General features: G+C 35.0%; 2 protein-coding genes across 5 annotated transcripts; one reads left to right on the top strand and one right to left on the bottom strand.

The window, feature by feature from the left end:
- The first annotated feature begins 1,378 nt into the window (after nucleotides 1-1,378).
- On the top strand, nucleotides 1,379-18,982 carry LOC101207258 (kinesin-like protein KIN-12D). 2 transcript variants are annotated; one of them, XM_011650902.2, is made up of 37 exons: nucleotides 1,425-1,701; nucleotides 1,788-2,475; nucleotides 2,652-2,807; nucleotides 2,914-2,997; nucleotides 3,438-3,557; nucleotides 3,637-3,750; nucleotides 3,843-3,935; nucleotides 4,021-4,181; nucleotides 4,295-4,369; nucleotides 4,465-4,552; nucleotides 4,647-4,705; nucleotides 4,956-5,019; nucleotides 6,478-6,543; nucleotides 6,628-6,810; nucleotides 7,086-7,190; nucleotides 7,269-7,504; nucleotides 7,588-7,657; nucleotides 7,763-7,828; nucleotides 8,382-8,461; nucleotides 9,962-10,031; nucleotides 10,200-11,912; nucleotides 12,035-12,484; nucleotides 12,894-15,350; nucleotides 15,436-15,543; nucleotides 15,636-15,757; nucleotides 15,856-15,943; nucleotides 16,081-16,155; nucleotides 16,235-16,477; nucleotides 16,557-16,655; nucleotides 16,831-16,908; nucleotides 16,982-17,037; nucleotides 17,120-17,231; nucleotides 17,331-17,441; nucleotides 17,571-17,741; nucleotides 17,817-17,882; nucleotides 17,990-18,109; nucleotides 18,670-18,982. In XM_011650902.2, exons 2-37 carry the CDS (start codon nucleotides 1,789-1,791, stop codon nucleotides 18,805-18,807), a joined length of 8,784 nt encoding a protein of 2,927 aa, XP_011649204.1. In that variant the 5' UTR covers nucleotides 1,425-1,701; nucleotide 1,788; the 3' UTR covers nucleotides 18,808-18,982. The 2 variants fall into 2 exon arrangements, 1 of the variants encoding a protein (XP_011649204.1); XR_004214697.1 differs by lacking the exons at nucleotides 16,831-16,908; nucleotides 16,982-17,037; nucleotides 17,120-17,231; ... (3 more) ...; nucleotides 17,990-18,109; nucleotides 18,670-18,982 and having other exon boundaries at nucleotides 1,379-1,701; nucleotides 16,212-16,477.
- A 72-nt stretch (nucleotides 18,983-19,054) lies between these two features.
- On the bottom strand, nucleotides 19,055-23,282 carry LOC101213242 (probable N-acetyl-gamma-glutamyl-phosphate reductase, chloroplastic). Of its 3 annotated transcripts, none has more exons than XM_011650906.2 (15): nucleotides 23,168-23,282; nucleotides 23,032-23,076; nucleotides 22,704-22,844; nucleotides 22,461-22,568; nucleotides 22,218-22,304; nucleotides 22,053-22,103; nucleotides 21,835-21,906; nucleotides 21,298-21,417; nucleotides 20,762-20,822; nucleotides 20,587-20,667; nucleotides 20,152-20,231; nucleotides 19,972-20,061; nucleotides 19,719-19,847; nucleotides 19,485-19,627; nucleotides 19,055-19,321 (listed from the first exon to the last, which is right to left on the bottom strand). In XM_011650906.2, the coding sequence occupies exons 2-14, from the start codon at nucleotides 23,071-23,073 to the stop codon at nucleotides 19,520-19,522; spliced, it is 1,170 nt and encodes a 389-aa protein (XP_011649208.1). In that variant the 5' UTR covers nucleotides 23,074-23,076; nucleotides 23,168-23,282; the 3' UTR covers nucleotides 19,055-19,321; nucleotides 19,485-19,519. The 3 variants fall into 3 exon arrangements, with proteins under 3 accessions (XP_011649208.1, XP_011649209.1, XP_031737341.1); XM_011650907.2 differs by having other exon boundaries at nucleotides 23,032-23,082; nucleotides 23,168-23,273; XM_031881481.1 differs by having other exon boundaries at nucleotides 23,032-23,240.
- Between the last annotated feature and the right edge of the window lie 791 nt (nucleotides 23,283-24,073).

Here is a 24,073-nt window from a genome sequence, read left to right as displayed (position 1 = left end):
GTTTTAACGTAACAATAAACGTGTAATAAAATACTTTTGACAATAAATAGATATATTTTCGAAAATATGTAATATATAAACTTAACTTGAAGGACAAATCAATCAATAAAATCTCGAAATCTTATTTAACGAAAACAAATGAAATCTTATGACATTTATGTAAAATCATAATCAAATTAGGTGTTTTTCTTAATTTTTTCTAATATTTAATTAAATCAAAATAATTAGAGACATAAACTTTTAATTAGTCTCAAATGAAATCGTTTTATTATTTTTGTCATTAATTTGATTAATAACGTGTCAATTTGTGATTGATCCAAAATTTATTATTCAAGTTATTAGCACAATTACAGCGTTTGGAGTTGTGAGTCTCAATCAATAATTGTTGTCGACAGTCAAGATAAAGAAACATTTTTGAAGATGACTCCAAGTTGTTCATGATTTTATGAGAAAAAAAGATTAAAACATGAACATAAATTCCTCTACCAAGTTTTAGGGTTCCAAATTATTTTATTATAAATTATTTTATTGCCTTTTATTTTTTAAAAAAATATTAATTAAGTATATTTAATAAAGATTTATTTATAGTATAGAGGTAAACTTTTGTTATATTTTGTAAAGATATATGTATTTAATTATTATTATTATTTTAAGTCCGGGTTCAATGTAATTTTTGAAAATTCATACTTTCTTTCATGTTGAGAGTGACAATGCAACTTTGGAAAGTTCATTGACACAAGTTACGACAAAGTCTACAAGTATAGACAACAATTTTATTCATAACAATTAGATTGATTTTTAACGTTTAAAAATATTATTGCTATAAATGTCTATTTTCCATAAGATCCTAGTCCTCAAACGGTAGAGAGGTAAAATTTTTTTTTGCAAGTTCAACGAAGATGAAAAGATGAACTTGATTTTCAAAAAGATTCTTGAAATCTCCGTTTGCTCACTATTTTCTACCATTCACCCTACTCGTAAAAGGGTATAAATGTAATAACGAAAAAAAAAATCCACAAAAACTTAATACACAACAAAGTCAACATATGAAGTTAGAAAATTTCGAGAGCATAAACAAAAATGAAACTAAGGCAAAGTATAAGGAGTAAATTGAAAAATTTTAAACTACAAACATTTGCAATTTAACCACAAGTTTTCAATATTTGAATTCCATTGGGGTTGAACGTGGGGCCTAAATGAATGACCAAAGCCACATGTAAACATATAGCCGTTAGCTTTCTAAAGCACTTATAAGCTCATAATTTCTTTTTATACCAAAAAAGCCCTTCCTACATTCTTTAGTATTTTTTTTTTAAATTTTGAAATACACAAGGAGTCCTTACTCATTTCGAATCCCAAAACCGCCGTGCTTTTTCAAATATTTGATGCAATCTCAGCCGTCCATCACAAAAAGTGTTTATCAAACACAAACGTTTTGAGCTCACTTCAAACTTTCGAACTTCAAACCAATCCATCCACAGGACTGCTTCTCCAAGTCTGGTTATGGAGAAGAAGAGAAACTTTCCAGTTTTTTGCACTGGGTTTTCCAAATCACCTTCTTCTCTCTAAGTTTCACCTGTTTTCTCCTTCACTTTCTTCGTTTTTGCTCAAGGTTCTGCTGGAAAAGCTTCGTTCATCCAGCTGAAAAGTAATTTCAGGAGCTCGAATTCTCCCGTATTTATTCTTCATTTCTTCCTTCAGGTGACTGTTTTTTATGTCATTCACTTACTTTATTTTTTTTTTTAGTTTTTTTTTTTTTGTTAATTGTTGTTGATTTATTGCTGCAGAATGCTTAAAGATTTCAAATTTTTGCGCCGGAGTTCTGGAAAGAACGAGGAGCTCGAAAATGTACCAGTGAATCCGAGGGATTCATCGATTAATCGAATTGGAATGGACGTATCGCGACCTCCGTTGAATTCAATTCAAGAGCCGATTCGAAATTCGGAACAAGAACAGGAAGTTGGTTTAAAGAGTAGAGTTGAAAGGACTCCCGTTAAGGCAAAGGGAAAGGGTTCGGACCTTGCATTGCCGCTTCGTACACCGGAGAAGCATGGAGGAGGTGGGTTTTCATCGAGGAAGCGATTTGGTTGGGCTCAGAAAAGCGAATCTGGTTCTCTTCCGGATGAGGAGAAGGCTGATTCGGTTACTTGTTCAGGACAACTGAGCCGCGGCGGTGTAGGAGGATATGGAAATGGGGGATTTTCTAACGTTACAACCCCTAGGATTACGAGGACAGTGGGGAGAGCAACCTCGAGTTATTCCGAAAGCAATTCTACGCAAAGCACACCGACTAAAAGTGTTTCCAAGCCTCCGCATTCAGTTTGTCGCAGCAGAACTGATCGAATCAATAATTTTTCTGCATTGTACAAAGGGATTCCAGCTAACCCTGTACCACCTTCGGTTGTTAACACGGTCGAAGTCCCTCACTTCGATCTCAAAGAGGACCCCTCATTTTGGATGGAACACAATGTACAGGTAATCGGATCTGTGTTCTTACTAACGGGGCTATGTAATTCTCCTTTGTGAGCATAATGGAATTTTAAACCAATCTACAGTTTTCCTGATGGCCTTTGCTAATGCTTGATCAATATTCTCTACAAATTTGTTGGCATTTAACTATTGGACTCACTGATGGTGTTAAAATTTCACAGGTTCTTATACGTGTTCGTCCTTTAAATAACATGGAGAGAAGTAATAATGGTTACAATAGGTGCTTAAAACAGGAAAGTGCTCAATCTATCACCTGGATTGGCCAACCGGAAACAAAATTTACGTTTGATCATGTAGCATGTGAAACAGTTGATCAGGTTTGTCTGGAGAAAAAACTCTTGAGTGTTCACTGTTTGACTCCTTTTTGTAAATAAGTTCTCATTCGCCTTGTTCTTTGTTTATGACCATATCGATACTTTGCAGGAAATTTTGTTCCGGATGGCTGGTCTGCCAATGGTTGAGAACTGCTTGTCTGGCTATAATAGCTGTATGTTCGCCTACGGTCAGGTAAATTTTCTTTACTAATTTCCTAACGCTGCAAAGGCTTTTTATTTCTAATTGTATCTTGCCTATTTAGTTAGTGATTGCAGCAATATCCCAAATTTTAATTACATGGACGTCATAGTCTATAATTATATGAATGCTAATAGGCATGTATTACCTAATTTGTTCGCAACAGATGATGATTACTCTTGTTTGTGTTGAGTGATATAGGTCATTTGTTATTATCAACACTTCCCTCATCAAGTATACACCAAATTCTTATCTTTTCCAGTCAAGAAACATTTATATATGAACTGGCAACGAAGTTCATGATTTAAATTTCGAGAACATTCATAATTCCGCTGTTCATCTGCATTTGAAGAAGCAACCAATATCTTGATCTCAGAATGAAATTTTATTTTGTCTTTATTTATTTTATTGAGTTTTGGTTTTTTATTATGCAGACTGGAAGTGGAAAAACGCACACTATGCTTGGTGAGATTGATGATCTTGAAGTGAAGCCAAGTCCACATCGTGGAATCACTCCACGTATATTTGAGTTCTTGTTTGCAAGGATCCATGCTGTAATAGTCACTTGTGTTCAATCTCTTTCTATAATAGTGTGGTTAAAGGCATTTCTGATAGAATCTTATTCATTTTCAGGAGGAAGAAATTCGACGTGATGAGAAACTGAAGTACAACTGCAAGTGCTCTTTTTTAGAGATTTATAACGAACAAATTACAGATCTTCTTGACCCCTCATCCACGAATCTACTTGTAGGATCGATTAATTTAATATTTTATTACTTGTCAATATCAATTGGTAAAGGGTTGTCGACCACTCTTCTAAATGTTTTGATTTCTCTCAGCTGCGGGAAGATGTTAAGAAGGGTGTTTATGTAGAAAATCTGTCTGAATTTGAAGTTCGGACTGTTAGTGATATTCTCAGGCTTCTGACTCAGGTTACTGTCTAAATTGGCTGTTTCTTTTTATCTATTCATATGAACTAGTTTGTTTGTTGATCAAATCATTGTTTGATGTCTTCAGGGATCTTCAAATAGGAAAGTTGCTGCAACAAATATGAATAGGGAAAGCAGTCGCTCACATAGTGTATTTACATGCGTGATTGAAAGCAAGTGGGAAAAGGAATCCTCAACTAACCTACGCTTTTCTCGACTGAATCTTGTTGACCTTGCTGGTTCTGAGAGGTAGGGAATCCACCAAATTTTTGTTAGAGCTTCAGGCCACAACATGTGGACAAATTCTTCCTTTTTTGGTTGCCCTATTCTTATTTCATTATATCTTGTATTCTATTTAACAGGCAGAAAACTTCTGGAGCGGAGGGTGAGCGTTTAAGGGAAGCTGCTAATATTAACAAGTCGCTGTCTACACTAGGGTACTGATCTTTGCCCTTACCTTAGTTCCCTTTCGTCCATCGTATGTTGATTTTCTTGTCTTCACCTTTTTATTGAACGATGATTATAATTTCAGTCATGTTATAATGGTTTTGCTGGATGTGGCACGTGGGAAGCCGAGACACATTCCTTACAGAGATTCAAAGCTAACCTTTCTTCTTCAGGTTGATAATGGTTCTATTTTAAATCCACTCTGTCTTTTCTGCTGTTGATGCTATTTTTGACATCTCCAAAATAAAAATAAAAATAAAAATGCAGGACTCTCTTGGTGGAAACTCAAAAACAATGATCATTGCAAATGTTAGCCCTTCTATTTGGTTAGTTAATGATTCTCTATACTGGATTTAGTCAATACTAGTCAAAAATATTTTTAGACTACATTTTATAGCTTCTTTTGTTTTTAAAATGTTAGTTCTTTTTCTAATTCAACTTCAACTATTTCTTTAAGTTGTCCTACTTTTCAATCTGTTCTTAGGTTCTGGTTGATGGATTTTCTTCTTGCACTTTTCTGTGATGATGCCTCCTGTTCACTTACAAGTTTATTTATAATATGGTTTTCTTGTTCAGTTGTGCAGCTGAAACACTAAACACTCTTAAATTTGCCCAGCGAGCGAAACTTATCCAAAACAATGTGAGTTACCCACATTTAGGAACCAATTTGTTGATGACATCTGTTGATTTTATGGAATCAATCTATATTTCATTAATTACTTAATAGAGATACAAGCCTATATATAACCATAGAGAAATACACTTAAGGAAATAATATCAAATAATATCTCCAGAATAATATCTCCTAAGAATAATATCTCCTAAGAATAATCTAATTATATTAATACCCTCCCTCAAACTCAAGGTTGAAATCACAAACTTGAGTTTGCTAAGAACTAAGAAAAGAAACAATATATCTAGAATAGAATAAAAAACCCGAAGAACAAACACACGAAGAACTTCTAGGCTAAAACAAACCCACGAAGAGCGAAACGAAGAACTTCTGGGATAGAAACATAGATCCTCGTATAGAGATCTATAACAGAACCTAGGAAGAACGAAACAAGAACTCCGGGGGCAAAATGAAAGAGCAAAACTGAAGCAAAGTAGAATCAAATCAGGATGAAAACGTGGTCTGAATTGGGCAGGAGCGTTTCGTCATCAGAATGGAACTGAACGAACTAAACTAAAGCAAGTCAGAATCAAACTGAACAGGAAATCTGGGTGCAAACGAAAAAGAAGAACAGAAAACTGAAGAGAGCTGAGAGGTTGAGTAGATAGAGAGCTTTGCGGCGTTCTTCGCAAAAAGAGAAGATGCGTTTCATGACGGCGAGCTTCACAAATGGAGAGCGGACAAAGCCGAACCTGTGCGTCGTCGGCTGTGAGTGGAGCGGAGCAGTGAATCATGGATCTGAACAAAGATTCACCCTCTTCAGGATCGGGAGTCTTCAATCGAAAGAGATTGTCTGGTACGAGTAAAGGGCGGCGGCGGCAGGTTGGTCTGATCTGGAACAGTATGATTCGAAGGCGAAAGATGAAATAAAACACAGATCTGGAAGTCGAAGACACGAACAGAGATGCACAAACAAATTGGTGCTTGCAATGTGCGCACAAGTAGATCTAAGTGAGGACGAATGGAGAGCGGATATGGGTCGAGAGTGCGACGAACTGTGTGGATGGAAGGAGCAGTGATGGCGGCGGCAGAATCAGAGACGAGGATTTTGATCTAGGAGGCAGAGCGAACTACTTGGAGACATGATGTGTATTGATTACTGATGGGTATGGCTCTGCCTCCGTCGACGAATCAACGGAGGCAGACGAATCAAACGGGATGTGGAGGCTAGAATTCAATAAGGCGAAAACCCTAGAGCTCTGATACCATGTTGATTTTATGGAATCAATCTATATTTCATTAATTACTTAATAGAGATACAAGCCTATATATAACCATAGAGAAATACACTTAAGGAAATAATATCAAATAATATCTCCAGAATAATATCTCCTAAGAATAATATCTCCTAAGAATAATCTAATTATATTAATAACATCCTCCTACTTCTTATGATTAATTTATTGTTCATTATGGCACATATAGGCAGTGGTCAATGAAGATTCAACAGGGGATGTCATTGCGCTCCAACGCCAGATACAACTTCTTAAGGTAGGGAGTTATGGCATACATATAATTGATTTAAATTCATAAAATCAAAGTACGCTTAATAATTTATTTATGGTAATGTAACAGGAGGAGCTTGCATACCTCAAGCGACAGAATGTTTCCAGGTCTCTGTCATTTGACTCCTTTGTCAAAGATACAGTAATGGAAAATGAAGACTATGATACAGAAAATATATGTGATATGGACATTTCACAAGATGATGATTCTTTTAAACCCCAATCAAAAGAAGTGAGAATGTCAACGAAACAGGTATAATCTGTAATATTAAAATTGAAATAATTAATGAGATATATATGCATTCTGGTACTCATTCCGTTGAAATCAGTAGTATTTTATCTTCATTTTCACCATTGAGGTTGCATGGTATTTTGTAATGCTTCCGCCTTCCGGTGTACACTTGCCTGCTTTCAACTTCTTTTCTTTCTCTTGAGACTCGTACTGCTTTTTAAGCTTTCTGCAGTGCAATTTTATGGCATTTTATTTATTCTAATAATATTGGTAAAATGACATGGAAAAAAAAACAGTTGAAATCTTTGGAGACATTACTTGCTGGTGCCTTGAGGAGAGAAAAAATGGCAGAAGCTTCCATCAGGCAACTTGAAGCTGAAATTGAACAGCTGAACCGTTTGGTATCTCTCTTGTTTTTATTCCTTATCATGGATTTTTTTTTATTTAGGCAATAATTCATCTTCTAAACTGCTTCTCAGGTTCGCCAAAGAGAAGAGGATACAAGGTGTAGTAAAATGATGCTCAAATTTCGAGAAGACAAAATTCAGAGAATGGAGTCACTTCTTGGTGGTTCAATTCCAGCAGAAACTTATCTTCTTGAGGAGAATAGAAGTCTATCTGAGGAGATTCAGCTACTTCGAGCTAAAATAGATAAAAACCCTGAAGTTACACGCTTTGCCATAGAGAACATAAGGCTTTTGGATCAGCTTAGAAGGTAATATTTCTCTTATGTCCCTTCTGTTTCTTTTCCTTTTTTGCTTTGGAACACTTTAAATTCCAATTCTTAATCTTCGATAGATTTCAAGAATTCTATGAAGAGGGGGAGAGAGAAGTACTCATGGGTGAAGTATCCAGATCACGCGATCAGGTGCTTATAAAAGTTGAAATTGTGTACACATTACTTTCTTGTTGAAGTAATTTGGATTTTCTTTTGAAAAGCATATAACCATTTTCTGATCACAATAATAAACAGATGCTTCAATTTCTCTCTGGGAGTCCGGAACAACAAGATGAATCAAAACCTACCATGCAACCTCAGGTCAATATTTTTATACTGGAAAGAACTTTTCATTCAAGAAGGAAAATAGGACTAAAAGTATTTTTCATAGATCTTTGTTCATTTTTGCATACTTTTTTCTTTGAGAGGAACATTATGTAAAATGCTTGCTAATATTTATCACAAGCTTCATATACTTCTTCCTTGTCAATCTGCCAAAACAATAAAGAAACCATCTCCAGATGAAAGGAAGTTGCTTAGAGCTGTTTGGGTGTATATTTTTAAACTTTTTGGAAAGATACCACTTTTTGTTGTTTACGTTTAGTTTGTTCCTTCTTCATATAAAACATTAAAATGAAGTTATACATATAAAATAATTAATGGAACACAAAATATGAAAGCAAGATACTATCCTCATTTTCTGTTACCTTTTCCTATAAAGTTTTTATGAAATTATCCTTCAAAAACATAAAATTTTCAACAAAACAGATGTTTTTGATACATGAACACCCTTATAGGTTTACTTTTTAGAATCCATGTTTTCTTCATGTTCTTGTCATGTACTGAATGTGAAACTAAATTTTGGCTGTTACAGTTGAAGAAAACACTCGCTGAACTAGAGGAAACCAAGTGCAGTCTAGAATCTTGCCTAGAGGAAAACAGAAAACTTAACCGGTGAGTAAATTTCTTATTTCTACACGAAGTTTATTTTGTTTGGCTTTTATATGGGCTAACTTAAACATAACATAACACGCATTTGCATTTTGCAAAAATATAAATCCTAGAAAGTGATTGAAATATAACAGTAGTAATTTATATGTAAATCAACGATTGGTTTTGAAAATGAATTGACTAGGTTCCTCTTTATCTGCACACAGAAAATCAACAAGAACATGTTTTCCGAAAAATCTCAGGGGCAAACCTCCCTTGTTCGTATGTATTTATTTACTTCACGGAAGTGAAGCTAGAGTTCAACAATTACACTATGAAGTAAGAAGCAACAATTTAAAATCGAAGAGTAGTTCCAATCTTAGCACATTTGAGAGAGCTGAGAAATTCTCTCCAAGAAAGCCTATACTCTCACCAATTTCTCCACAACCTGCCAAACTCCCAAAAACCTTTTTTAAACCTCTCTCAGCTGTGGTGTCCCCACAACACCCAAACGAACCTCACATCTCACAAATTGCTTTGCCTTGGAATTTCCACTCTGATCCTTGCTTTTATATGTATATACAACCGAGGGCCTTACAGTATTATTATTAAGTCAACTAGCAATTAAGATAAATGATGGCAAAAGATTCTAACCCATGTCAATTAATAATTACCAATAATAATTCCAATCCATACTTCCAATTATCATTATTTAAATCAACTAATATAGTTAGAAGTTAATTTATTGATTAATATTATCAAATGAATCGGTAGTTAAACATTTATATATATTTTAAAAAAACCTTATTTGAAATTGCTTTTATAAATTGGATATTTTACATATTTTTTGATGTAAATGATGATTGATGAAACCATTGTCTATAAGCATTCAGCTTTGGACTTTTAGATGGGTTATTTATTAGTTAGTGTTTTTAGTCAGTTTTTCTTCCAAAAATTCCAGAACCCATTGGCTACTGGTTTCGAGTTGCAAATTTGGCTGTTAGCTTTGGTTGGAAGCCATTTTTTTTCACAGAGAAGCAAGTCTCTTTATTAATGATAATAATGAGACAAAAGCTCAAAATAACCTAGGGATCGACGCACCCAGAAATCTCAACTAGGTTGACACCCTTTAGGATCCCTATCATATCCGTACAAACTAGTAAAAACATGTGAACTAGGGACACATAAATGGCCAAGAGCATAATTAAAAATATATGAAAAATCAAAAACCAAAATTGAGTACACAAATATCCAAACTGTCCGATAGCACAAATAAGTGAAGTAGGAGACCAAATAACCCTAAACCCTGATTAGTTTGTTGGAATGAATGCACTCCAATTCAGGTTTATTTCAGAAATGCTGTACATATCAAACTTCTTAGATAGAATGCTCCTTCCTCCATCTTCCTCCCTCCAAGTGTGTTTCATCATTTTTGAAAAGCAGTTTGTTTATCCATTATTTTTCTCTTTCTTTGTCTTGAAAAATGAGACTTCTTAGTTTGCTAATGATCTTCATTCTATGCAGGGAGGTAGACCAACTGCAATCAATGCTGAAAAATTTAAAATCTGAACAGCATCAGGATGTTACCATTGAGGTATTTCGTTCTAAAGTAAATTTCTATAAGCTTGAATCCTTACTAGAAGGATGAGAAGAAGCCTGATAGTCAGAAATTTTTTTGTGTACCTAATTGTTGAATACACTGGAATATTACTGTCCTACAAAGGTTCAAAGCATTTATGCCCTATTCAATTTGAACTTCCAGGGATCATCTAGAACTGATTTTGAAGATTTGGTGCCAAAGGCAATCCATCAGAAACTGAGAGAGAGGAATGACGACTCATCACTGGAGAAACATGATGAAGAAATTTTGAACTTGCGGATGGAATTGGATGTACTTAAAATCATTCTCAACGAAGGAATGCTGTCTCACAGAGAAGTTGATGAAAAAGTCATATGCTTGAACAATGATCTTCAGCATGCAAGAAAAGATCTTCTGCAAATGAATGAACGGTGTGAAGCAGTAGGCAGAGAATTAGAGGAAGCAAAATCCATTATTGAAGCTCTTGAATCCCAGCAAATTATCTCAATCAATGAAATCGAGGAACTGAGGAACAGCAACTGTCAGAATTCACAGCTTTTGAGTGAACGTGAACATGAAATCATGTGTTTGAAAAAGTGCCTTGCTCTAAAGGAGATGCATGATAATTCACCTGAATCACCTTCAGTTCATTCCAGATTTGATGAATCTCGATTGCGTACAAGACTGACCAAGATGCAAGTTTCTCTTGAAAAGGCAAAGAGACTGAATGCTTTGTGTCAAAGGGATCGTGAATGTCAGGCTTCAAATGATAAAGAAATTGATGAAGTTCGCAGGCAAGCTGAAGCTGAAACTGCTGAGGTGATTGTCTGTATGCAGGAAGAGCTAGCTATACTTCAGCAACAAGTCCAAGAAAGTCATTTGAAAGAAATAGAGATGAAAAAAGATGTAAACTCTTTGGAATCTGAATTGAAGCATATGCAGGATGAACTCCAGTTTATGTCTGAACATAATGAAAGTTTAAGTGAAACACTTGAGAAAAAGGACCAGGAACTAACAACGTTGACTGAAGAATGGGAACTGCTGACCTGTGAGATGGAAGAAATTCTTTCTGATGGATATGTAGCTCTCGTGGATGCCTCAAATCACCTTGACAACATATCTTCTTCCTTTCCAGGGAAAAGGATTTGGATTTCTGAACAAGTGAGTAGAATGATAAGAATCTTATCTGAGAAGGACTTGTTGATTGAAGAACTCAGAAGGTGTTTGGAGGATGCAAACAATAAACGTATTGACATGGAGAGCATGCTTAAATCTCTCAGGGGAGCAGCATTAGCTATCACAGAAGCTCATCAGCTGGAGTGCAAGGAAAAAGATGAGGAGATCCTTCATTTGACATCCCTGATTAAAGAAAAGGCTACATGTATTGCAGAAATGGAAGATACCATTAAATTGGCAGAAGAGCGCGTTAGAAGAACATCAGTTTGTGCTACAGTTGCTTTTGTTCTTGTTAATAGATTATCGGAGTTGAACCATTCTCATTCTAGTGCCTTGAAAGATAAGGATACCCAGTTCAAGGAATTAGTAGAATCAAACTTGATGAAAGATGCCCATGTTGAGCACCAAGCCAATTTGATCAAAGCAGCAGAGGAACAAATAGAGCATCTAAGGAAGCAACTAGAAGAATCAAGGGGAATTTGTGCTACATTGGGAAAGCAGCTTACCGAGGAACAAGAATATCATCATTCCATGCAAGTAAAGCTTGATGAATTTGAGAATGATAAAATTTTGACAATTGAGAAGCTAGCTGAGCTAAAAACTGGTGTTTCTACTCTAAGGTCATGCATGAGCTCAAATATGGGAGAGCAGCATATCAATAATGAGGAACAGGAATCCAAGGATATGCCTACGTCTTTGGGTGAGAGGGAAGAACGATGGGTAAGCTAAAATTTTGCTTTCTGATTGACAAGATAGATCTTGAGGTTAGTTGCATGCATTTATGATGTTTAATTATGACTGAAGGTTGTTTTCCTGATTGCCAAATGTGAAATATGTTTCAGACAGGCGTAAACACACATCAAGAGAACAATGTAAACATGGATGCAGACCAAAGAGCTGAAATATTGGATCGATCTCTTAAAATTGGAAAAGACTTGTCTGGCTATCCACGTAATGAGAAAAACTTAGAGTCCGAAACCTTCAATAGTAATTCTGGTAAAGATATTACCATCACACTTCTGAAGAAAGAAATAGAGTCTGCACTAAGAAGCTTGGGAGTGGTACAAGCTCAGATGGTCAAGCTTCAAAATGAGAAGAAAGAGATGTTGATCAATGAAAAACATAATCAGCAGAACTTACAGTGTTTGATGAATCAAGTACTTACACTGCAAGATACTATTGAAAAGTTTGAAAAGCAATCTGAAAATGTGATGGAATCTTTCAGTCACAGGCTAAAAGCATTTGAACAGAACGTGTTTGAAGCTGGTTCTCATTGGTGCCAAACAAAAGAGGTTAACAAAAAATATATTCTTAACTATTTCCCTTTTTCTACACATCTTAACTGTATCTCTCAATTCTTTTTCTGAATTGTTATTCCTCATATTTCATAATCTAATTTCAATATGTCCATAACCTGTGGCTTCTTTCATATTAAAGATTTTCTCTTTTCCTTACTTTTTAGCCATATAAAAGAATGATACCTATTGAAACAACTGTTTCAGGCTAGAATATCACATGGATATATGGACCCAATGTTGTCATTACATTTCGACATTCTGATGTGTCTATCTTTGAACATGTTTGAATTTTTTAAACGAAAACTTTGTGTAGTATATAATCGTCTCAGATTAGTCAGCAATTCGTAGATAGTTTAGTAGCTAGTTAACCTTGTTATCTAACCTATCATTTCATGTCTTACAGTTGCTTGAACTTGAATTTGGGGAAGCAAAAGTACTCGCAGTCTACAAGACTGCAGAGGCATCTTGCATTCTTGCTAAATTTGAAGAAGCCCAAGAGACCATACGAGAAGCAGATATTATGATTAATGAGCTCATGATAGCAAATGAGACATCGAAGCTTGAAATTGAAAGGCTAAGGGAAAAGGAAATGTTGCAAACCTCCGAGCAGGAACTATTGAGGAAAGAGGTTAGAAGCTTGCAAAACTATAATACTTTATCATGTCAGCAATTCCAAACTCTAGAGGAACATATGCGCTCAAATTCAATGGAAATAGAGGCTTCCATTGTGGAACTAGAAGATATCATTGCAGAAGTCCAGACTACTGTCAATAGTAGTTTCATGTCATTGGCATCCGAGATCCAATCAATGAAGTCTTTACAACTGGACTCAACTAAGTTTGTCCGCTCATGTTTAGAGAATGCATGGTCTGAGATAATTGTGAAGGATTGTGCTATATCGGTGTTGCACCTCTGTCACATGGGTATCCTATTGGAAACCGTGATGGGGCTAAATGCTGAGAATGGTTTGCTTCAGCATGGACTATGTGAATCAGATGCTGCAGTAGCTGGTTTAAGGGAGCAAAACCTCAAGACAAAAAGAGACCTTGATATGTGTAAAATTCTGAAAGGAAAACTGCTATCTGACCTCAAGAGTGGTTTTCATCGCATCCAAAAGAAAGAGGAGGAAGCAGGAGAAATGAGTTCAAAGTTAAATGCATTCGAGAAAAAGGTATTGGACCTACAAATACAAGAGGAACAAATGTTACAAAGGTCAAATTACATGGGACACCAACTTGTTGTTCTGATGAAGGAGTTGGATGACAGTAATAAAATTTTTATTTCATCACTACTGGGTCAAGAGGAATTACTGAAGGAAAGGGAAAATTTCCTTGAGTTCCAAACTGATTTTTTTGTGACAAATTTTGTCTTGAGAGATTTAGAGTCGTGTATTTTAGATGAAGAAATAAAAGAGTTTACTCTCCAGAAGTCTATTGTTGATAGAGAGCATATAAATTGTATAGCATTTTTGGAGATTTTGAAGGAAAGGGCAATTATTTCCAAGGTTGACGAAGGGTTGAGAGAACAACTTTTACTAGACAAGGAAGTTGAGGTTGTACTTCTACAAAAGGAAGTTCAAGAAACACAAGTTGAGAGGAACAGTTTATTGTCAAAACTGAATGAAAGCAATATGTGTGTGAGGAAGATGGATGAAACAAACAGAACTCTTGAACGAGATATTCAGCTGCTAAAAGAAGTCAGTGTTTCAAATGACGTATTGAAAGATGAACTGGATGAAGTTAGGGGGAAATGTCAAGCACTTGAAGCTGAATGTGATAGATTACTGAAGGATTTGCAAATGAAAGAAAAGCTATTGGAAGATTCTTCCGACTACATACATGCCATTGATCAGAAAAATCAAAATTTAAATACTGACCTTGAAGTGAGAAATATTGAGTTGTTGGAACTGCAGTATTTACAGTTTGTACTTAAAGAGACATTGAGCTCAAAAAGGCAAGATTTTGAAATCTGTGTTAACCATATAACTACGCTGAATGAGGAGAATGTTTCTTTCAGAAACAAACTTCAATATTTTGACGAAAATATGAACGGAGTTCTCAGAAATATGAGTATGAACATTGCAAAATCTATTGATTCAATGGGCATGTTAGATGTTGACTGTACCAGAGTAGTTGACGGGTTGAATGCTTATTTTCCAGTTTTGGACAAGATATATCATGAGATGCTGGAAAGTATGGGAGAAATATCTACTTGTCTGGAAGAGTTTGAATACCTGGAGTTGAGTACCAAGGAAGTGGAATTGGAGAATTTGACTCTTCAAACTGAGTTAATAAGGAAGGATGAAGTTCTTGCTGGACTTCTTTTTGATCTTAGGTTGCTGCAGGAATCTGCTTCTGAAAGTAAGGACAGAAAAGATGAACTAGATAAGATGGCAGCTTCAATGAAGACGTTAGATAGTGAGCTTGCAGAAAAGTCAGCTGAACTTGATAAGTCCATTGCTCATGCCTGTAGACTAGAAGCTCAATTGCAGGATAAAATGGACATAATTTATGATCTGGAGCTTAATTTATCAAAAGAAAGTGATTCTAAAAAGTTGATTCTCAGTGAAAATTTGGAGCTCAAAACTCAAATTGAAAATTTTCTAGTAGGAAAATGTTCAATTGAGGAGGAGTTGTCAGAAAAGAGGAAGTTAACTGAAGACTTGGAAATAGAACTTTTAGAAGTGGGCAATCAATTCAGTCAAATGAATGACATGATCGAATTTTTGAAAAGAAATTTGAATGAACTGACTACTGAAAGGGATCAGCTACAAATGGAGTTGTGTAATGTGAAAGAAAAGCTAGGAACCTTAGAAGCACTAGCTGAAGAAAATGAAGCAAATCTGATGGAAGCTCAAGAGGTATGCTCTATAATTATGGATATGAAAGTGTGTGAATTTTCTTTATGAACCTTTATCCTAACATGGCTATGAATGTCAATGTCAGGTAGCTGAATCACAAAAGATATATGCTAAAGAGAAGGAGGCTGAAGTGCAACTCTTGGAGAGGTCTGTGGAAGAGCTAGAGTGTACCATAAATGTATTGGAAAATAAGGTGAAGAGAAAAGTGATTACATTACTTGAAATTTCTTTGTGATCGTATTCTGTCATTCAACTAAATATATTGATGTCTGATCCCTTTTTTAGGTTGACATGGTAAAGGAAGATGCTGAACAACAGAGGTTACAACGAGAAGAACTCGAATTAGAGCTTCATTCTGTGAAAAATCAAATGCATAATTTTAAAAATGCCGATGCTGACTTGAAAAGGTATATATCTCAACTCACTTGTTCTATTTTCTACAATGGTCTGAACATGCTCGGTAACAAATGATGACATTAATTTTTTTTCCTCCTTGTGCCTCTAGATATGTAAGTGAAATAGAGAAAAACCTTGCAGAAGCGTGTAAACATGTTCAAATACTTGAAGGAGATGTAAAGGAAAAAATTGCTGAGGTGAGGTTTATTGTTTCATCCCCATTATATACAAAAACTATAGTTTTTGTATTAGGCATTAAATTATAATTGAATTCTTTTCATAAGAGTTTTAGTTTAATCTGGAGTAGTATTTCATTTTCGTTTTGTTTTGACAGATTGCTCAACTTAAAGCCCATATCTCTGAACTGAATTTGCATGCGGAAGCACAAGCCAACGAGTATAAGCAAAAGGTAGCCGACTTTAAATGTCATTTTTCAAACAGTTAATTCTTTCCCTCTAACTTCAGAAAGTCACAAATCCTTGTAATAGTTCAAATCCTTGGAAGCAATGGCTGAACAAGTCAGACCCGAAGGGCATGCCACATATGCCACTAATGCTTCTTCAAACAAAACAGACAAGTATGCGACAAGGCCACGTGGATCTGGTTCACCTTTTAAATGCATTGGATTGGGCTTGGCACAACAAATGAAATCTGAGAAGGATGAAGACCTATCTGCCGCAAGGAATCGCATTGAGGAGCTTGAATATTTGGCAGTTAGCAGACAAAAAGAGGTGTTGTGTACATAAACTTGATTGGAAGTTCGTAGATCTATAAATATTAAAATCGTTGATCTTTTGGGTGTTCATACAGATATTTGCATTGAATGCAAGACTGGCTGCTGCTGAGAGTATGACGCATGATGTCATCCGAGACTTGCTTGGAGTCAAGCTTGATATGACCACTTGCATGGTATTTTATGCAACCTTTTTGTTATCTGTAGTATTTTTTTTGCCATGTTCATTTATCTGATGAGGCATCCGATCAGCATTTAAAGTTATCACCTTACATTTTTTTGTAAATGAAAATTCAGCAGTATAGACTGCTTTAGATAAATTTCTTACAATTTGTTGTTTAATATTACTAGTCACTGTTCGATGATAATCATCAAATGCAAAAGACATCAGAGAGTGTCCAATTCAACACTGTCGAGTCTCAGGAAAAGGTAATCATAGTGTTTACAATGTTGATGAAGACTTGGTTGAAAATCAGAGTTTGTAATCTTGGATATCTTTCAGGAGAAGGTAGTAAAACTGAAGAAGCAGCTCACTGAGTTTGTTGAGGAGCGTCGTGGGTGAGTTTCTGTTAGTGCCAAGAATTTTTAGTTTCAAACTTGTTTGACTATTTCAATCATATCTAAGTTTCTGCCTTTTTAGATGGTTGGAGGAGATTGATAGAAAGCAAGCTGAAATCTTGGCCTTACAAGTTGCTTTGGAAAAACTTCGCCACAAAGATCAGTTACTCAAGACTGAAAATGAAATGTTAAAGGTTTGGATGCTGAAATTGTTTTTGTCTTACGAGGCTAGGGGCGTATATATTTTCCTTTTCCATGATTTTATCTTGATTTTCCTTTGTGCTTTTGCGTAGTCTGAGAACTTCAATCACAAGCAGAAAGTATTGGAACTTGAAGGAGAACTTAAGAAATTGTCTGGTCAGCAAAATATCCAGCAACGTATTCACCACCATGCCAAAATCAAAGTGAGAATTGAGATAACGTCATTCATATTACTTAGTTCCCAATGGTTTTTGGCCATTCCCTCCCGGTACTCGTAAACCTGAGGCTAGTAAACTTTTCCTCACTTTTCTTTGCCCTTTTACATACAACAGGAGGAAAATAACATGCTCAGAGCACAGAATGGTGACCTAAGTGCTAAGCTGCATAAAACAGAGATTCTTCTTTCTCGTGTGAAAGAAGAGCTGGCTTATTTTCGCACCTCCACCGGGAAGACTCCAAACATTGATTTCGATGAGGAGCAACGACTAAACATCAAGTTGAAGGTTAGTACTTTGCAAATGAAACATGATGTTTTGAAAATGTGTAGTTTCTCGTTGTCTGAAAACAATCTATTATAGGAAACTGAGGAAGAGAAGGTCCAATTAGCTCGGAAGCTTTTGAATTTGTGCACCAGCGTTTTAAAGGTAAGTTTATAACCTCATGAAATGAAAGAAACTGAGTAGAAAAGCTATTCTCCTTCACAACTCTGAATTTACTTTGTAGTTTATACATTCTTCTTTTTAACTTGTAGGCAGCTGGAGTAACAAAACCTGCATCTGAGATATGTCCTTCTGTGGCTGAGGAGGCACTAGATCAACTAATGATTAGAATTTCTTCGGTAGAAAGAGAGCTCCAAGATTTCAAATTCAAGGTATAATTTATAGTTTAAACTATGGTTTGAATGCTTTTTGATCTCCTGTGCTTTTGTTTTTGGTTCATTTTGGTTCCTTTATTTTTAAAATGTTCATTTTGGTCCCTATACTTTCAACTTCTATTCATTTTGGTTCTTGTACTTTCAAAATGTTCATTGGTCCTTGAATTTTGAACTTTAGTTCATTTTGATCCTTATACTTTTAAAAAACGACCATTCTGAACTCTTAAAAATGAAGTACAAAATTGTCACTTTTTGAAAATTCAATGACATTTTCAAAAACCAAAATGAACTTTTCAAATTACAAGAACTAAGATGAACAAAACTTAAAAATAAAGACCAAAATGAACCATAGCAAAAATAATCACTTTCAAAACTTGTGGAATAGGGTTCCTGAACAGCATAATAATACCTATACCTATGAGATTTTTTTTAAAAAAAAGAATTGAAAGTTCTAGTACTAAAATTTTGGTTAAAATTGAAAGTTATGGACAAAACAAACAAAAACCTAAAAGTTGATAGTCTAAGTTGTAATTGAACTTGTTTGTTTTGATGTACAGAACAAAATTGCGAATGAGAGGATTAGATTATCCGAACTCATACCACAACCTTCACCGAAGAGTTCAAAGACAGAAGATAATTGTCAATCTCCTCTAAGGCTGCTTCAAACTTCATATTTTTCTGCTTTAGATCGATGAGGCCCCAAAACCAAGTGTTTTTTAAGATTTTTTTTTTCCAATTCAATTTATTTATCTCATTTCCAGGAAATTGTAATTAGCCTTTTCCCGGCATCCAAAGGTTTAGCTGTCTATCACTTGTTGACAGTGTAAATATTACTATTAATTAATTATTATATAGTGGAATTTATTACAATTTGGCACACCACTCGTTAAAAAAATATAAACAAAGACCAAAACAGATATTTATGACAATTTACAATACATGTACTTGTAAAATTTGGCTACTAGGTTTTGAAACAAAATTTTCCCCGAAAGAAAATCAAAGGTATATTCCACAGGCAAAAACTGAATAATTTAGCTCAGCTTTGTTTATGAGAAGAAAGGTATCAACAAAACAAGTGCTGCTTAAATTAGAAGAGAACATTACACGCATTCTTTGAACAAATGCCCTAAACTTATTTTTCATCGTCTGAGAACTCTTATGATATATTTTGGAGTTTCCACTATTGTAGCATCTTCATCATCATGTAACCTACACAACAGGTAGTCATAATTAATCGACCATTGAATGGACCAAGGTTTGGAAGTATTTGAGGACCCGAAAACCCCAAAATGATGAAGATGGGGAAAGAATCCTTAGCCTGTTACTATGAAATTGAAGAAAACAAAAAAGTAGGTTTTTTAGTTTGACTCACAAGTTCTTTTCAAACCATTAACAGGAACAAGGGTGTTAAGGAAACAAGGGCTGATAAAGGAGCCCTGTAGTTTCATGGAATCCCATCATCAAATTGAGATTTTGTAGGGCTTGACCTGAAGCCCCTTTCACAAGATTATCAATCTGCCCATCGAACCATCAAGATTGTTATTAGGTACCGTATGGATAGGGATATGCTAGTTTTAACGATAATTTATGAATTTGATCAACTTACAACAGAAACGATGATTGCTCTTCCTTGAATACGGTCAGGAAAGATGTTGATGTGGCAATAATTAGACCCTCGGACATTATGAGTACGAGGGACAACTCCTTTATCCAACACGCGTACAAATTCTTCTTCCTACAGAGAATGGAAAATATCAAATAGTTAGAAGTGTGACTTAATGCTTTATCTAATCAAATGGTGAACTCAGGAACTGGATGCTGAAGAATGGAATCTGCAGAAAATGAGAAGTTATTTATACCTTATAGGAGACTTTTAAGTGTTGGTGCAAATCCTCAGTAGTTATCCCTGGAGCCATTTCAACATATATAGTTGATTGCATACCTCGAATCTAACATGGTAATGAGAATATATCTGTCAAACTATCGTATGCAAAAATCAATCCCAAGACAATCCTTATTAGCATATCAAGGCGTGTTACCATTGGCATTAGGTGTGGCGTAAAACTGACAGTTACTTTTGACTTTGCAGCTTCAGATAGTCCCTGCTCAATTTCAGGAACTGAAAAGTAAAGAAAAATCAAGATCATTACATTGTAAAATCTACTGAAAAATACCACAATCAAGACATTCAGTTAGGTAACTACTAAGAGCATGACCTAACTACCTAGCATGAACATCAAGAACAACAAACTACACAAAGAACACCAAAAATAGAAATATATTGCAATATCCAAAAAAGTAACGATGCAAAGTAGAATGCAATATTTAGCCATCCAAGAATGACAAATTCTAGAACTCATATTATTTAGCCATCCAAGAATGACAAATTCTAGAACTCATACATATTATTTACATGTCAGAGTAGAATGCAAAGAACTAGAAAACCCTTCATATGACCAAGTGCATCAACTTACCATGACGATGGCGGGTAATTCCATAAGAGTACATGCCTTCAGCTATTTCCGTGTATAAATTTGCCTCTTTAGCACCACGTCCTATGAAGTAAACCAAGTTTATAAAGCAACAGTACAACACAATCCAGTTCATGACAAATTTTGTAGAGGGTGTAAATTGGGAATAGATCCTAACCAGCTCCACTGACTCCAGACTTAGAATCAATAATGATGCCCCCAAGTTGAATTAGATTAGCCTGAAGGAAAATAATTGAAAGATAATTAGTGGACAGAAAATATAATTTATTAGGACGGTTATCTCTTCTGCCAAATATCACAAAAGCAATCACAAATTCTTCTCCCCAGATGCTATGCATTAGTTTTAGTCCAATATATTGTTAATACATCAATACACCATCAGCCATCTACATTTTAATTATGCACAATCAAATGACATTGTTTCGCTATTGCTGACAAAATGATAATTTGGCCAAGCCTCTAACCTAGGGAAATGAAAACATATATAACATTGAATTGGTCGAGAACAATTGCAGCCGGTTTCACCGTAAGTAAGTCACTAAAATTCAGTGAATGAGATGAACAAAGGGTGGGTAAGCTAAGATTAAAAGATGGTCACAAGATAGGAATATACAAAAAAAAGAAGAAGAAAAAAGAAGTATCAGCTCAGCATCAGTAGTGTACTAATGAAATCTTCTAGGGATAGACAAAAACCTTCATTAGTGGTACAAGAGGAAGTTGAATAGATGTTGGATAGCAACCAGGATTGGCTACAAGACGAGCACCCTTGACTTCATCCCTCAAAATTTCTGTTAAACCATACACGGCTTCTTTCTGAAACCAATATGAAATATTTGTATCACAAATTCAAAACAATATGTACATGTTAAAAAGAGTTAGAAAGAAGTCTTAAGAAATGCAGGGTTCACATCTTATCTCACCACCACTGGCCCAATATACTCTAGAAGAAAAAATTACAAACTTACAGCACATAACTTACTCAAAATAACACAATCTGAGATGCAGAATCAGCTGAAATACACAGTATTCAGGCTATAAAGGAAACATGGTAGAAAACTGATGAAAGTTTAAGTAGGAGAAGAATAAATCAGCAGATTTGGAAATCGATGCTCAAGTTTAAAGTGAGCAAACATTTTCATGTGCCAAAATTTCCCGACTCAACCTTGTTTACAGACCTCACTCTGAAGGGAAAGGAATTTTTCCTAGTTCAAACAAATAAATAAATCACACCTGCAAATCCACTGCTCTATGTGGCTGACCATACCACTCCTCATATTCAAATGGATCTTGCAAACGGAAGTCCTGGAGAATCATTGAGTACAATTGTACAATTCATGAGAACATTTCATCATTTCAGCCTCAGAATATAAAAGCTCCAATTAGTTAAAATACAATAAAAACAAAATCACTGGCACATATAAAATAAGAGGTTAAAACATTAAACATACAGCTGAAAGGTCCACAATCTTTAATTCCTTGGGAAGCGCTTTAATAACTTCCTGGAGACAGAAAAATGCAAACTAATTAGACTAAAAAGGAGAAATGCCTATGTAACATTTGTGATACTTCTATCTCATGAGTAATTGGTCGATGAACTGCAATTCGACACTAACCTGGGTTGTCCCATGTGGCAAGCAGCAAAATATGGCATCCACCTTTGAAAAGTCTGCATCTTTGATGGTTACCAACTCTGGAAGATCCTATAAACAGCAAAGGAATACGGTCAACATAACTCCACAATAACAATGAACACCATACCTAAAGAAGGTTCATGTCCAGCATTCCAGCCAACTAAGAAATAACAAAACTGACCATGACCGACATTAAGTGGAATCACAATAGTAAGAAAGTCATACTTGTGTGAATAGATGAGGAAATACTGATGAAAACGGTTGACCAGCCTTCCTATCAGCCGTCATGAGAGTAATTCCAAAGTGTGGATGATTTGCTAGAAGCCTAACAATCTGCAAGGAAGAAACATAAGAGATCATTCCTCTTTTGATGTCATAACATTCCAAAATCCCCGTGCTTTGGCCATTAGACAGCAAGCAAATTTCTTCCCAAAGTGAATACATAAGTTGCAGGTTAAAGAAAGCTACCTCCGAACCAGTGTAGCCACTAGCTCCAAGCACACCAATGCGAACTTCCGGCTGTGGGTTTTGAGATTTAACGCTCATTGAACATTTAAAAAACACGTTCCCTACACTTCGCTTTCTAAGCTTCAAAATCTGTGATTCATCCTGAAAAAAAACAAACAAAATTACAGAAAGGAAAAAAAGGAAAGCCTCTCCAAGCTCAAAATATTGCGACAATGAAAAAGAAAACCCATTTGGAAAGGGTACACAAAAATGAAAGAACTGAAAAGGGGCTCTCTAATTCCTCTGATACTAAAAAACCGTTCAAAGAAAATGCATAAGGAATAGAAACCTTGAGTAAACAGGAAAGAGAGCTGAAGGTTGAAGACGTCATGTTCTACTCCTTGCAAATAACGAAAAAGAGTGAGGTTTTAGAAGATGATTGAAGATACCCATTTGAATATGACTGAGACAATGAGCATTCAAACCTTAGGCGATTAGCGCCGCTGAAGAACTTTCAGCCGTTCTTCCAAACAAATGAATTGCAAATAAGCTTTGTGTTTGATCATCTACTTTCTTTAGTTGCTCTTTCTTTTCTTTTTTTGATACACACGATGACGCCATAAAAAAATAAAAATATACATATCAATTTTATTTTTTTAAAAAAAAATAGGGTAACAACACTTTTAAAACACTTTTAGTCCATAAAAGAGAGTTTGGATGCTTCAACTATGATGTTGTACTCTCACTCTACTTTTATCTTCCAGTAACGTTTTACTCCTTCAAGTTAACTTTCAAACTAAAAATCATATAAAAAATGTCTTTAAACTCTCAAAAACAACTTGCAAATGCTTAGATGTGACTTTCAAACTCAATATCAACCACAAATAATGTAAAATGTATTTAGGTGATACTTTAATTTGGAAAACAACTTATAAATGACAATGTATTACTTTTATACTCAAAACTAACCTAAAAAGTTTGTAAAATATGTGAAAATAGCACTTCAATTCTAAAATTAATTTCAAAATATGTAGGTGTCACAAATTCATTCCCAAGCTCAACCTAAAAAATACCTAACTTACATTTTAACTCTTGAAATAAGTTAAACATGCCTAAGTGTGACTTTTGAACTCAAAAATAACATAAAAAGTTATTTTTAAAAAAAATGTAAAAAAATTACTTCAAAATAAATCTAACCTAAAAAGTGTATGAGTGAGATTGAAACAAGTTAAACATGCTTAAGTGTGATTTTCGAACTCAAAACTAAACTAAGAAATTAAAGTTTTTAAAAAGTATAAAAAAAGAAGTTGAAGCCTCAAAATTAAAGGAAAATTATGTGTATGAACTATAAACTCTTGTAAATAAAAGAATAATATGAATTTGTAGCACAA

Source organism: Cucumis sativus, chromosome 2 (assembly GCF_000004075.3).
Source record: "Cucumis sativus cultivar 9930 chromosome 2, Cucumber_9930_V3, whole genome shotgun sequence".
In the NCBI taxonomy this organism is placed as follows: Eukaryota; Viridiplantae; Streptophyta; class Magnoliopsida; order Cucurbitales; family Cucurbitaceae; genus Cucumis; species Cucumis sativus.
This window is presented reverse-complemented; position numbering and strand designations above follow the sequence as displayed.

What these genes read in the sequence shown, in the direction of transcription:
- LOC101213242 (XM_011650906.2), bottom strand. Translation starts at nt 23,073, where the DNA reads ATGACGTCTTCAACCTTCAGCTCTCTTTCCTGTTTACTCAAG. An exon ending in ATAGAGCAGTGGATTTGCAG is followed by an intron (nt 21,418 to 21,834) that starts GTGTGATTTATT and finishes TATTGGTTTCAG; the next exon opens with AAAGAAGCCGTGTATGGTTT. An exon ending in CGCCACACCTAATGCCAATG is followed by an intron (nt 20,062 to 20,151) that starts GTAACACGCCTT and finishes TTACCATGTTAG; the next exon opens with ATTCGAGGTATGCAATCAAC.
- LOC101207258 (XM_011650902.2), top strand. Translation starts at nt 1,789, where the DNA reads ATGCTTAAAGATTTCAAATTTTTGCGCCGGAGTTCTGGAAAGAACGAG. An exon ending in CGAAACTTATCCAAAACAAT is followed by an intron (nt 5,020 to 6,477) that starts GTGAGTTACCCA and finishes TGGCACATATAG; the next exon opens with GCAGTGGTCAATGAAGATTC. An exon ending in CTGTCGAGTCTCAGGAAAAG is followed by an intron (nt 16,909 to 16,981) that starts GTAATCATAGTG and finishes GATATCTTTCAG; the next exon opens with GAGAAGGTAGTAAAACTGAA.